Here is a 14,126-nt window from a genome sequence, read left to right on the forward strand (position 1 = left end):
CATGTACTGAACAGGTATGAAAAATATGTATATGCAGTTCAAAATTGGGAACACATGGACATTATTGACCTAAAAATGAATATGATAAGTGCTGACACGCTAGTGTCAAATTCTGATATATACTCAATATTCCAAACTAAGGGTTAGGGTTAGTGTTAGGGATAGGGTTTAGAGTTAATATTACTGTGTGGAGTCGGGACCTGGCATTGCCGCTTTAAAACAGGAAATGTTAATGTCGCTATGGTAACTGACATCAATTTGAAGTGCAGGCATTTTCTTTAGTCGCAATTATTATTATTAATTTTTATTTGTAAGGTGCCACAAAGTGTCCACAGTGCCGTACAAGAACAAGCAGTAGGACAGTACGAGTACACATTACAGTACAATAAATAAGTAGCACTATTACTAACGTAGTCCAGCGCACAGCTAATAAGAAGGGTGGGAGAAAGTCAGCACAGCAGTGAACCTTTGCCCAAGAGTGTGGGCATGGCTAACAGGTGAAGAGCTACAGGGCTGACAGGGTGCATAGAAAAGCAGGGGTGGAGTCAGTGGGCTCAAGAAGTAGGTGGGCAGAGTAACTGTGGAGCAGAGTTAAAAGTGGTTGAAACAGGAGGAGAGAGGACCCTGCTCAGAGGAGCTTACAATCTAAGGGAGGGGCAGATAGAGGACATAAGGAAAGAGAAGGGGACGGGGTCAAAGAGAGCGAGAAGGAGGAAGGGTGAGAGAGGGAGCTGACAGGTGGGTAGTTAGGCAGATGACAAAGGCTTTTAAGAAGAGGTGGGTTTCTAATGAAACTGCTTAGAGTGGGGGACATTCTGATAGTACGAGGGAGATCGTTCCAGTGGAGGGGGGCTCCGTGGGAGAAGTCCTGAATACGTGAGTGAGATGAGGTAATCAGAGGGGAGGAGAAGCGACGATCATTGGCCGATCGTAGTGGGCGGGAAGGATTGTGAATAGAGAGTAGGTGGGACATGTAGGGAGCAGTGGAGTTGGCAAGGACCTTGTAAATGAAGGTGATGAGCTTGAAGATGATTCTATAGGGGAAGGGGAGCCAGTGAAGGGCATGGTAGAGAGGGGAGACAGGTGCAGAGTGGCAAGAAAGGAAGATAAGTCTAGCAGCGACATTGAACGAAGAGGAGCGAGATAAAAGCAGGGGAGGCCAGAGAGAAGGTTGCAGTAGTCCAACTGAGATATTATCAGGGAGTGGATGAGAGATTTGGTGGCGTCCTGGGAGAGGAAGGTCCGAATACGAGCAATGTTGCGGAACTGGAAGTGGCAGGATTTAGCAAGAGAATAAATGTGGGGAGCAAATGAGAGAGAGGAGTCAAGGATGACACCCAGGGAGCGAAGTTGGGGAACAGACGAGATAGCCAAGTTGTCAACACTGATGGAGAGGTCAGAGGGGGAGGAGGATCTGGATGGAGGGATTCAAAGAAGCTGAGTAAATGGCGTTTCGGAAATTTTCTCTGTCCATTTCTTAGTAAGTCTATATGTTGTTTATGTCGCTGACTTACTGTTAGGGTTTTTCTTTGTAGGTATTGTCTGTGTTATGGACATCGATGAAACGTACAACAACCCACACCAGTGCAAAGGAGTTGCAGGACGAGTCATTATATAATGCTTCCTTTAGCTAAATTACACATCCTCTAATTTTTTTAATAATAAAATTTAATGTATGCAAAATAAAATTATTTCATACCATCCCATGAGCATTGCAAAGTTTTTGCATTATATTACTTGGGGCAGAAGTGTTTAACTGTGATCAAATTAAACCAGTGACAAGTACAAAGAGACATAAAGACTGTACTCATTTTAAAAGCCGCAGAGTAAGCAGAACTAGAACTCATCAACCACGCTCTAGTTTCAGAGTGTGAATACCAGTTACTGCCATACTTGAGAATTTATTTGGAGGCACTGCAGAAATGTAAATGACCTGTCAGTTGCATCAGATAAAACAAAGGTTTGGCAAATATACAAGCACAGGACTTTTGCTATTAGGAAATAAATAGACCATTCTTGTTTTACATGTAGAGGGAGTTAACTGTAACTTTGGTATAACAAGATCGGTAGGCAAATTAATGCAGACCGTACAGTTTAAAAAATAGAAATCAGACATTTAATTAGAAAGGATTTCATAGAGTATGTTTTACTATGATGTTTCTGCGTATACTTTTACTGATATTAGGACCTAATTCTGTTCAGGGGAGAGCTGGTAAATTTTAGCCCAGGGGGCAAGGCTCGATTTAGCAGCCTATAAAGAACATTTTAAAGGGAAAAAAAAAATGCAGGTGGCCTAGTGAGCCATCCCAAGGTAGCTCACTATAGGACCAGCGCGGAGGGCAGATGCCCCCCTGCACCCTAGTCCAGCCTGCCCCTGACTATGTTTCACTTGTAATGCTATAGATATGTACATGCTGAATCTAAAGTACAATATATTTTTTAATTGGTGCTTACCTTTCATTAATTGGACTGTAAAATATAAGGGAATCTAATAGTGCAGTACTTTGTGTATGATGATCAGTTAATAGAGACCACCAGAAGAACATATTTTATATTTATCTAGAACAGTGCCTGATAGTTGAATGCAGGTATCGTGTTAGTTCAGATTCAGCATTGAGCATACAATTTTTCTCCTGTAAATTAGTTACTTATCTTTGCCCTCTCTGATTCACTTTTTAAAACTCAGAATTCAGGCTAAATTCTTGCTATGTTAATGACCAAGTTCCTGAGCTCATTAGAGGGCCAGGGTCAGTATGAATTGTTGTACAGCTGCAGTAAAAATGTGCCCGGGGAAAGGACCAGTCAACAATGAAATCTGAGAAAATGCCAGGCTATTTGTATTCTTTATTTTCTACTCAATCTGGCTCTACGTTGTATCAAAGACAAACGGCTAAATTTATCAAGCTGCGAGTTTCAAAAAGTGGAGATGTTGCCTATAGCATCCAATCAGATTCAGTCATTTTGTAGAATGTACTAAATAAATGATAACTAGAATGTGATTGGTTGCTATAGGCAACATCTCCACTTTTTCAAATACGCAGCTTGATAAATTTAACCCAAAATATTTAATAAAGGAACAAATCCAAGCTCCTATCACTTGCTCTGATATGCAATTCTTTCTGCAAAGCATGTTGCATGCATATTAGCACAAAGCAGAGCCAGGCAGTATAGAATGTAAAGATAGCAGAATACTGTCCAACCAAAACTCTGGGCTACTGCAAAAAGAGGAAACAAAACATCTATATTACTGCATTACACCTATGTCTATGTCAGCCCAAGCTTGGCAAACTTCCTTTTCACCCCTAATTTGATTTGGAAAGAGCCAGATAAAAAATAGGGAGCTGAAGTTTCAGGCCTTATAAAATAGACCCTACACCCACCAAACACTGTAAGTTGTGCAGCCACACTCCTTTTTCCCAGTTCCGGAGCAGATTAACGACAGCAGTGGTAACACACACACTTGCTATTACCTTTGTTGTCACTGCTTCTCTGCATCGGAATAATTCAACCTATCGGTAAACTCCTTACAGTAGTGCTTCTTCTTTGCGTCTCCATATCAATGACTGTTGTCTGGGTTTTCCAGCATCATTCAGGGCTCTAATGAACTTGAAAAATCTACATAGTGTGAAGATGCAGAGGATGCTCATGCCATCATGTAGGTGGCTGGGTAAACTAGTATAGGGAGGGGGGATTGGCAAGAAGATACAGTCATTGTCATCCATGTATTGCAGTAAGTTTTCTACCTCAGCGCAGTGTTACGTTATATGTATGACACACGTTTGCTGGAGCTTGTGAAATTATACGCACCAGCATGACCTGACAGTTAGGCCACTGGAACATGTACTTACAAAAAAACTTACCTAGTAGCAAAAAAAAATAAAAATGAACAGAATTTGAAAGCATTTTAATTGAAATAAAAATTCCTCCTCATTACTCAGCTATATCCAAAAGGGAATCTTCATCCACGACATGATCCACAGAGAAATAAAACAAAAATTCATAACAGTCAAACGCAACTGCTCCTTACGGAACGCTGCTGCTAAATGACATAGAACTGAATGGAAGTTTGTTATCTTCTGTGTATTATGCGTTTTTGCTCCTGACACGTATAAAATACAGTGTAGTACAATTTTACTGTATGCTTTGTACCCGACGGTATTGTTATCTTATGCTTATCACACAGTTTACATTAAAGATGTTCACTGACCCCCGTGTTCTGGTTTTGGATCTGGATTAACGTCGCGTTTTGGCAAAACCGCCCTTGCGTGTTTTGGTTTTGGATCCCTATTTTATTTTCTAAAATCCCTATATTTTCTGCTAAAATCACATAATTTTGCTCTTTTTCCCCTACATTATTATTAACCTCAATAACACTAATTTCAAGTAATTTGCAGTGAATTTTGACCACCTCACAGGTCACAATATTATTTTCATACACTTTCAAACAAAGACTGCAGCGACCTGGTTGGATGCTAAGCGAGAGAGCAATGACACAAACCCACGGTAGTTAATAGCACATCTAGGAAACATTGCCACACAGCAGTGGCAGAAAAGAAAAGTGGTGCAAGATGGAATTGTTTTTGAAATGTAAGATATTGAAAAGAACATGTACAGTTTAACAAATCAAGCACTGCAACGACAAACAGTGCCACTTTTGTGATTGAAGTGCTTGGTTTGTTTGGGCCCCAACAAAACAAGCTACCAATAGCTTAGCAGCCTTAAACCCAACAGTGCTGTCAATGAACTCTACATTATTAAACTATGTCTGCTCATGCTGCATCTTTAATCTGCATCCTCTCATCCTGAAGAACTGCCAAACTTATGTAGGCACAGGAATGGATAATACAACTGGAGTGGCATTAGATCTGCTTCAGACAGACTGTGACACACGGAACATGTGGGCAGCATAGAATCTGTCATGTTGGAATACGCTGCATTGAACTGAGATTTAAACCAATATAGAGACGCAGTTGAGGAGGCCATATTTAACTGAAAACGTGACCCACCGGATGAGATCCTGGATGTAATAGAGCTTGTACATGAGATACACTGTGCTTCAGAAGAATAATACAGAGGAGGCCCTGAGGCAGAACGATAAATATGTCCAATTTAAAGAACAGGTAGGAGACCCGAGAAAACAAATGGGTGTGTTGGCCCCTGCAGACTAAGCTTTGGAAGATGAAGACGAGGAGATTGCCGTCACCCTGAGCACATGGCCAGTAAAGTGAAACTGAGAATGATTCATGAAATCAGTTATGGTTTATTTGATCGCTCCACCCGTTCCTTGGATAACCGGGGTAATTCTACAGCTAATACATGGCGACAAGCGCTGACTCCCCCCAGGATGCGTGCTTTCATCAGACCAAGACCAATGCAGGGTGCCAGACAATACACTAAAAAGAGCCATTGAAATTCACAGCAAAAAGCAAGTTCATCACTGAGCTTCGTATCAGCCCCAATTCCCAAAAAATTATAATATAGTTAGGTACCTTTGACGTAAAGTGCAGATTACAAACACTTTGTGCAATACTGCTGAAACAGCAGCAAAGTGGAAAGTTTGAGTTACAGCAGAGGTATCACTAATTCTGGTCAATTCTTTGACTAGATGTCAAAATGTTGTGCTGAGTCATCTGCATCAATGGGTGTCTAAAATTTTTGCAAAGTACACAAAAGTATATAGCACATGTAGGTAACATTGGCACACAGCGGTAGCTGAAAGGAAAAGTGGTGCAAGATGGAATTGTCCTTGGACCCTAATTATGTTGGATCTTAAAAAGGACACTTTAACAAACCAAGCACTTCAGCGACAAGGAGTGCCACTTTTGAGGCTGTTGTGCTTAGTTTGTTTGGGCCCCCACAAAACAACCTAACAATGGGCTTAAGGCACCTAAGGTAACAGTGCTGTTAATGAACTCTACTGTGGCAAGATGTTGTTGTCATCATCCTCAGCCTCATCAGTTTGTACATCATCCCCACATATTATTAATTCATCACCCATGGAAACCACCATTACAGAAGACTCAGTATTTTTATGTAATTGTCAGGAAAGGCCTTCCTCGTGAAATTTAAAGTTCATTTTTATTAACATCATCTTTTCCACATATTGAGGAAGTAGACTCCTACGCCGATCGCTGACAAGGTTCCCGGCTGTGCTGAAAACTGTTTCCGAGTATACACTGGAGCTTAGGCAGTGCAAAGCGAGTTGGTAAATGGGTCTCCAAATTCCCCTTTTTCCTCCCAGTATGTAAAGGAACTGTCTGATATGTTTATTTCTATGCTGTCGTGAAAATAATCCTCCACCATGCTTTGGATGTTGAGTAGATGTAGTTATGGCAGAGGTGTCACGTTTTTTGGTCAATTCTTTTAGACCAAATCAGATGTATAAATTTTGTGCTGAGTCTTCTGCATCATCCCTGAGTCTCTTGGGGAAGCTAAGCTTCTTCCTAGCAGCAGTTGACTGAGAAAATGAAGGAGGAGATGCCGATCTGTCACGTAACACTTGAGCTGTCATCTTGCTCACCAGGAGCTCCTTGCAATCCCTTGAGATCTGGGTCAGTTGGAAACAAAAATAAGACATAGCTCTTAAACCTAGGATCAAGCAGTCGCCAAAATGTAGTGATCTGATTTCAAAATATTGATGACTCTTGGATCCTGGGAAAGCGAAAAAAAGTACTTGATCTACAAGTCTGACATACTTGGTGCAATTGCTTTGTTTCACCTCCTCTTTCAGTTTCTCAAGCTGTTTTCCAAAAGTCTAATTAAGGGAATCACTTGATTCAAGCTAGCAGTGTCTGAACTCACTTCACAGGTGACTACTTTGAATGGCTTCAGCACCTTGCACAACATGTAAAGTATTGTCCACTGTGCTTGAGTAAAATACATCCCCTCTCCTTTCAAAATGTCATGGTTTGTGGAGTAAGCGTGGATGGCTTTTCGCTGTTCCTCCATCCTAAGAAGTATATACAGGGTGGAATTCCACCTTATTACCACCTCTTGCTTCAGTTGGTGGCAGGGTAAAATAAATTGCAGAGATGCCGGAAATGTCCAGAAATTATACGGGCCACAGACAGCATCTCCTGCACATCCCTGTGATTTTTTTTTAGAAAGCTCTGCACCACCAAGCAGGGAATGTGATGGAATTCACCCAGCTGTAATGCTCTCACAATATTGGTGGCGTTATCAGAAATTACATATCCTGAGTAGAGTCCAAGCGAGATAAACCATGTTGCAATGACAATCCTTAGTTTTTGTAACAGATTGTCAGCTGTATGCCTTAGTGATGCCGGTGATAAACAGAGCAGCCTGCCTCGAAAAAATGCGACGTAGTTTGGTACATGCTGCTGCTGCTCCTGCTGCTGAAAGTGAATCACCAACCCAGTGGGCTGTCACAGTCACATAATCTTTAGTTTGCCCAGTTCCACTTGTCCACATATCTGTGGTTAAGTGTACAGTGGGTAGAATAGCATTTTGTAGCCCAATAATTACATTTTTATGAACCTTCTGCTAGAGGCGAGGAATAGCTTTTCTAGTAAAATGGTGTTGTGATGGAATTTAGTAACGGGGACACAAGACCTCAAGTAACTGTCTAAAACCAACTGCCTTAATAGTGGACATTGGACGCAGATCTAATACTAGCATAGTCGTCATGGTGTCTGTGATACACATTGCGACTGGGTGACAGCTTTCATACTTCCTTCCTCTTGCAAAGGATTGTTTAACAGTCAATTGTTGTAAACTTCTAGAAGTCTTCTTCTTGGTCTGCTTCTAGGATGAAGATCCTACCCCAGCAGAAGCAGTGGGACTAACGCTCAAGAATTCTTCTGAGGAATCCAGGATAGTAGAGGAGTCATCTAGCCTTAGCAGCTTAGATGCAGGCTCCGATAGCTACTGAAGATATTGATAATGTGGATGAAGATTGCAGGTGTCGGGTTCTAGCTGAGGGAAGGGACCTAGCTGATGCTGGACTGCTTTTTCTTATTTTTTTAGCATAAGTTTCCGATTTTCCCAACAGCTTGTCATGAACTTGCTTCAAATGGCGTAACATGGAAGAGGTTCCTAGATGGTTAAGGTCCCTATCTCTACTGACTGTGGATTTACAAACGCTACAAATGGATAGACAACTGTTGTCAGGATTTGGGTAAAAATAATTCCACACATAAGATGTGGGTTTTTTGGTCTTGTGCCCAGGCATGACAGAGGTCTTCTTATCACGTGCAAGAACTGCTTCCACTGGTGAAGGACTTACACAAACGTCATCCTTATCAAAATCCTCATTAGTGCCCTTGTCAGCTACACAAATATCCCACTCATCCTGTTGCAATTCCAAAGTGGCATCTTCAATTGGTGTATCACTGGCTACACTTGGGCTGTTCATGCACACATCTGCAGAAATGCCGAAAGAGGCCTTCTTTATGGGTACACTATCAGAAAGGTCAGGCTTACAGATAGCACTTGTGGATAGACTCTCCTCAGGGATTTGTGTCATTTCTGACTCTGAACATACATTTTCCTCTAACGCCTTACTGTTTTCTTCCAGCTCGGCTTTTACATGTAAAAGTATTTGGGCAACAGGTTTTGAGTCAAAATGAAAAGGTCTTGCTTGGTCATGACTGACCTTACAAGAAGATGCCTCAGTGACAGTTGCAGAACTAGCACTCAGAGAAAGGCAAAAGCCTCATTCTTTCCTTGCCACTGCGTGTGTAAAATGGCATGTTGGCAATTTTTTTTTTCTGCAGATAACTTTGCCTGGATTACAGGTCTTTTTGTCTTTACCAAGGAAAAAGGTCCTTTTTTACATTTTTGTTTCCCTGACTTAAAAACACTATGCACTTTTACATAGGCTTTAGCAGATGACGTAGTGGGATTACTATCATCATGTCTGGTGCCAGCAGCTGCTAGGTGCTCCTGGTCTTCTGTGTACTGCTGCAAATACATTTTGATAACACAGTACAATGTGACTGCCGATTAACAACAACACTGCCAGCCCTATTATGTCTATTTCAGCAATGACAATTAGCAATGGAGCAATTAAGCTCTCCCAACTGCACTAGAGACTGCCAAGAACCGTACTATTCCTTCTATGTACCTCTTAGAAATGGCGCTGGATCGCCGTGGAGGGCGGTACTTATAGAATCCAAAACTCGCGAGATTCAACGATGTAACAATGACGTTTTGCCTCGTTTACAATTCCGAGGGCGCGCAAAATTAACGAGCTAGCTCATCTCGGTACTCGGTTCGACGAATTTCGGGTGTGCTCGGTTCTCAAGGAACCGAGCCTGAGCATCTCTAGTTTACATACAGACTGTGTCTGCCAGGTAAAACACATTTGTACATAAAAATGCAGAGTTCTCAGATATACACATTTGCAAATGCATGATAAGTGACCCACCCCACCAAGGTGCTTCTGCAAATAGGGTGGTCCTAACTCTAAATAATTAGAGTCCTTAGTTTTCGATTATACTTACATGTGTTTTTAAATTGAGAGCTAACTTACCAAGAAGTAACCCAAAAAGCCTCCAAATGGCAACAGCACTCCCCATCAGCTACTGATGTCATACCATGCCACGCAAAACAAACAATACAGAAGTGGAAGCTGCTCAATCAATTTATAGGTTCATAGCATGTGCATGAAATTGTGGGGTTATCCAAAAAGGAACATATACAAAAGGAAAATACCCCAGCACACTGCTATAACCAGTAAAAGAGCTCCTATTTCTTCTTGTACAAAAAAATACTGAATTCTCAGTTGCACATATTTGCAAATACATGATAAGCCATCTACCCGGTCAAGGCGTTTCTGCTAATAGGGTGGAATTATCCAGAAAGGAACAAATACAAGGAAAAATCCCCCAACACACTGCTGATGGGGAATGCTAGTGCTGTATTGCCATTTGGAGGCTTTTTGACGGCGACAATTGTTAAATTTACCTCTTAGACATAGATTTATGAAACCTTTTAAAAAAGAAATGTGGAGGTGTTGCCCATAGCAACCGATAAGATTCTAACTATCATTTTCTAGAAAATATTAGGCTAGTTTGTTAGAATCTGGTTGCTATGGGAAACATCTTAAACTTTCTTTTTAGAAGGTTTGAGAAACCAACTCCTTAATGCTTTGGGAATGATAGAATGATTCCTGAAAGTGCCACAGTGTGTTACATGAATGGCAGAGATGCAATATATGACTAGTGATGGGATTTATCTTGGTGCAAAATATAACTGACAATTGTTTAATGCTGTATGACAGTTAATAGGGGTATCTAGTCAGGAAACAAGAAAAAAAGTCAGCAATGGAAATAGTAATAGGAACAGGACAATGTTTAACCAATACTCTGGAACCAGATTGTAGGGAGGAGGTGCCTAATATACCCTACAGCGGCGTTTCCCAAAGTGTGCGCCGCGGCTCCCAGGGGTGCCGCGAGCCAGCCATAGAAAAAACCAAAGAGCACATAAACTTACCAATCAGCGCGGCACCGGGACCCAGCAGACTCCTCTCTCCTGCAGCTGTCACTGAATATCGACGTCAGTGTCAGTGACAGCTCCGGGAGAGAGGAGTCTGCTGGGTCCCGGCGCCGTGCTGATTGGTAGGTTTATGTGCTCTTTGGTTTTTTCTATGGCTGGCTCGCGGCAGAGGAGTGAGAGGGAGTGCGACAGCGGGCAGACAGCGGAGCAGACAGAGGGGCAGGAGTGCGACAGCGGGCAGACAGCGGAGCACACAGAGGGGCAGAAGTGTGACAGCGGGCAGACAGCGGAGCACACAGAGGGGCAGGGGTGTGACAGCGGAGCACACAGCGGAGCAGACAGAGGGGCAGGAGTGTGACAGCGGGCACACAGCGGGGCAGGAGTGTGACAGCGGGCACACAGCGGAGCAGACAGCGGGGCAGGAGTGTGACAGCGGGCAGACAGCGGGGCAGGAGTGTGACAGCGGGGCAGAGGAGGGTGACAGCGGGGCAGAGGAGGGTGACAGCGGGGTAGAGGAGGGTGACAGCGGGGCAGAGGAGGGTGACAGCGTGAGAGGGGCAGTGGAGGGGGACACAGCGTGAGAGGGGCAGTGGAGGGGGACACAGCGTGAGAGGGGCAGTGGAGGGGGACACAGCGTGAGAGGGGCAGTGGAGGGGGACACAGCGTGAGAGGGGCAGTGGAGGGGGACACAGCGTGAGAGGGGCAGTGGAGGGGGACACAGCGTGAGAGGGGCAGTGGAGGGGGACGCAGCGTGAGAGGGGCAGTGGAGGGGGACGCAGCGTGAGAGGGGCAGTGGAGGGGGGACGCAGCGTGAGAGGGGCAGTGGAGGGGGACGCAGCGTGAGAGGGGCAGTGGAGGGGGACGCAGCGTGAGAGGGGCAGTGGAGGGGGACGCAGCGTGAGAGGGGCAGTGGAGGGGGACGCAGCGTGAGAGGGGCAGTGGAGGGGGACGCAGCGTGAGAGGGGCAGTGGAGGGGGACGCAGCGTGAGAGGGGCAGTGGAGGGGGACACAGCGTGAGAGGGGCAGTGGAGGGGGACACAGCGTGAGAGGGGCAGAGGATGGGGACAGCGTGACAGAGGGCAGAGGATGGGGACAGCGTGACAGAGGGCAGAGGATGGGGACAGCGTGACAGAGGGCAGAGGATGGGGACAGCGTGACAGAGGGCAGAGGATGGGGACAGCGTGACAGAGGGCAGAGGATGGGGACAGCGTGACAGAGGGCAGAGGATGGGGACAGCGTGACAGAGGGCAGAGGATGGGGACAGCGTGACAGAGGGCAGAGGGGGGGACAGCGTGACAGAGGGCAGAGGAGGGGCACAGCGTGACAGAGGGCAGAGGAGGGGGACAGCGTGACAGAGGGCAGAGGAGGGGGACAGCGTGACAGAGGGCAGAGGAGGGGGACAGCGTGACAGAGGGCAGAGGAGGGGGACAGCGTGACAGAGGGCAGAGGAGGGGGACAGCGTGACAGAGGGCAGAGGAGGGGGACAGCGTGACAGTGCAGACGAGGGGGGACATCGTGAGAGAGGGCAGAGGAGGGGGGACATCGTGAGAGAGGGCAGAGGAGGGGGGACATCGTGAGAGAGGGCAGAGGAGGGGGGACATCATGAGAGAGGGCAGAGGAGGGGGGACATCGTGAGAGAGGGCAGAGGAGGGGGGACAGCGTGAGAGAGAGCAGAGGAGGGGGGACAGCGTGACAGAGAGCAGAGGAGGTGGGACAGCGTGACAGAGGGGGCAGTGTAAGAGAGGGCAGTGTGTCTGGATGCAGAGGGGGCAGTGTGTCTGGATGCAGAGGGGGCAGTGTGTCTGGATGCAGAGGGGGCAGTGTGTCTGGATGCAGAGGGGGCAGTGTGTCTGGATGCAGAGGGGGCAGTGTGTCTGGATGCAGAGGGGGCAGTGTGTCTGGATGCAGAGGGGGCAGTGTGTCTGGATGCAGAGGGGGCAGTGTGTCTGGATGCAGAGGGGGCAGTGTGCCTGAGGGCAGAGTGTCTGGATGCAGAGGGGGCATTTTTGCATACAACTAAATAAGTATTTCTGTCCTGACCTAAATACTTATTACATTTTTTTGACCCAACTACTTCTAAAACAGGACTGCTCAATAATTATTTTGGAGGGGTGCCTTGAAAAAATTTGGAGACTCTAAGGGTGTCGCGAACTGCAAAAGTTTTGGGAACCACTGCCCTACAGTGTTCCCTGATAGGTGGTGGAACATTTCGGCAGTCAGATGCACCTGACCGCCAACATATCAGAGTTGAGCGGGATCCCGTTGCCTAGCATCGGGACGCAGGCCTACTGCGCATACGCACGCAGTGTTTGCCGGAATTGTGTCCCGTTGCTAAGCAATGGGACGAGATTCGGCAGAAGGACAGGCGTCCATCCCCGGCACATATGTAAAGTGCAGGGACGGCACCTGACATGACCCAGCCCAAGGTAGCCCATTATGGGACTGGCCCGGGAGGCAGATGCCCTCCTGTCCCTGATATACAGGTATAGGAACTGAAAACACACATACTTGATACATGGAGTGCAAGCGGCCATCAATAAGATTATATTTAGGATTAATAATAAAGCATTTTCCACTTCTGTGTTGATAGTCATACTGTATTTGTAAATCTGCATTTCACAAAATATGTATCGTATATGAAAAGAACTGGCACAATGGTCACATTACTCTGCTCCGTGGTGAGGTTGGGCTCAGACTGAACACGTAGGGCTAAAATCCAAAAGTGAAGTTTCATGGCCATACGCAAAATGAGGTCAATATTTTGCAGAAGTTTTTGAATATTTTGCTTGCCTATTAATATATAGTAAACAAGGAGATTGCAGGAAATAACTTGTTTCCTAGTTCTAAGCAAAAAAAGGCAGATCACAATAGTGAGAAGTAGTTGTAGACTTGTTTTATTTGTTAAAATATAAAAAGTAAAAACACAATCTTATTGTAAGAACTATTATTAACACCCATGTTACGTTTTATTAATTATAGCAGTCACATTAACTTAATTTTGGTTTCCCCTCAGAGGCTGACTTTGCATTTTTTGACATTTCTGCATATGTTTTCCTCTAAATTATGTCAATTACAAGGACAAGTTAACAAACACATACGATAAAAGGGCTTACTTAATATAGTGCAGTACCCCACTGCAACTAAAAAAATGTTTACTCTCATTTGCTAAACAGCTCTAAAACCAGAAACTAGAACCTGATTGGTTATGTGTAGGATTTGTACCAGAGAAGGGATGGCAAATTTTAGCCCGGGGTGCAGGATTCGACTCTATTAGGAACATTTTAAAGGAAAGAAAAATGCAGGTGACCTAGTGAGCCAGCCCAAGGTAGCCTACTGTGGGACCGGCCCGGGGGGAGAGATGTCCCCCTGCTCCCCAGCCCAGCCTGCCCCTGATTTGTACAGAACCTCAAGAATGGATTTTAGGTGTATCCGTGCAATCTTCAATATTTATTTTATATTTACTTTCAAGTACAGTGATTGTAGTAGCCTTTCATCTCGTTTAAGTGGCATGATGCTTCTTTTTTCTCCAAATCTCTATCTTCTTTGTAGTAAGACACTGAACCAAACCACTTAGAAGCATCAGGAAGATAGTCATAGACATCACAATGACATAGTGGCTGATGCTGGAGGAAAACAAAACAACAGTGTTCAGTAATTACAGAATCTAT

At 44.9% G+C, this 14,126-nt stretch overlaps 1 protein-coding gene across 2 annotated transcripts in view; it reads right to left on the reverse strand.

Annotated features, from left to right (window-relative positions):
• Nucleotides 1-13,336: 13,336 nt before the first annotated feature.
• The window catches only part of PIGN (phosphatidylinositol glycan anchor biosynthesis class N), a 284,334-nt gene continuing 283,544 nt past the window's right edge, over nt 13,337-14,126 (reverse strand). For both annotated transcript variants that reach the window (XM_075212942.1, XM_075212943.1), the window contains one exon: nt 13,337-14,081. In XM_075212942.1, the coding sequence (XP_075069043.1) occupies nt 13,958-14,081 (124 nt within the window). In that variant the 3' untranslated portion in view covers nt 13,337-13,957. The remainder of the gene's footprint in view (nt 14,082-14,126) is intronic.

This window comes from Mixophyes fleayi, chromosome 5 (genome assembly GCF_038048845.1).
Source record: "Mixophyes fleayi isolate aMixFle1 chromosome 5, aMixFle1.hap1, whole genome shotgun sequence".
Taxonomy (NCBI): domain Eukaryota; kingdom Metazoa; phylum Chordata; class Amphibia; order Anura; family Limnodynastidae; genus Mixophyes; species Mixophyes fleayi.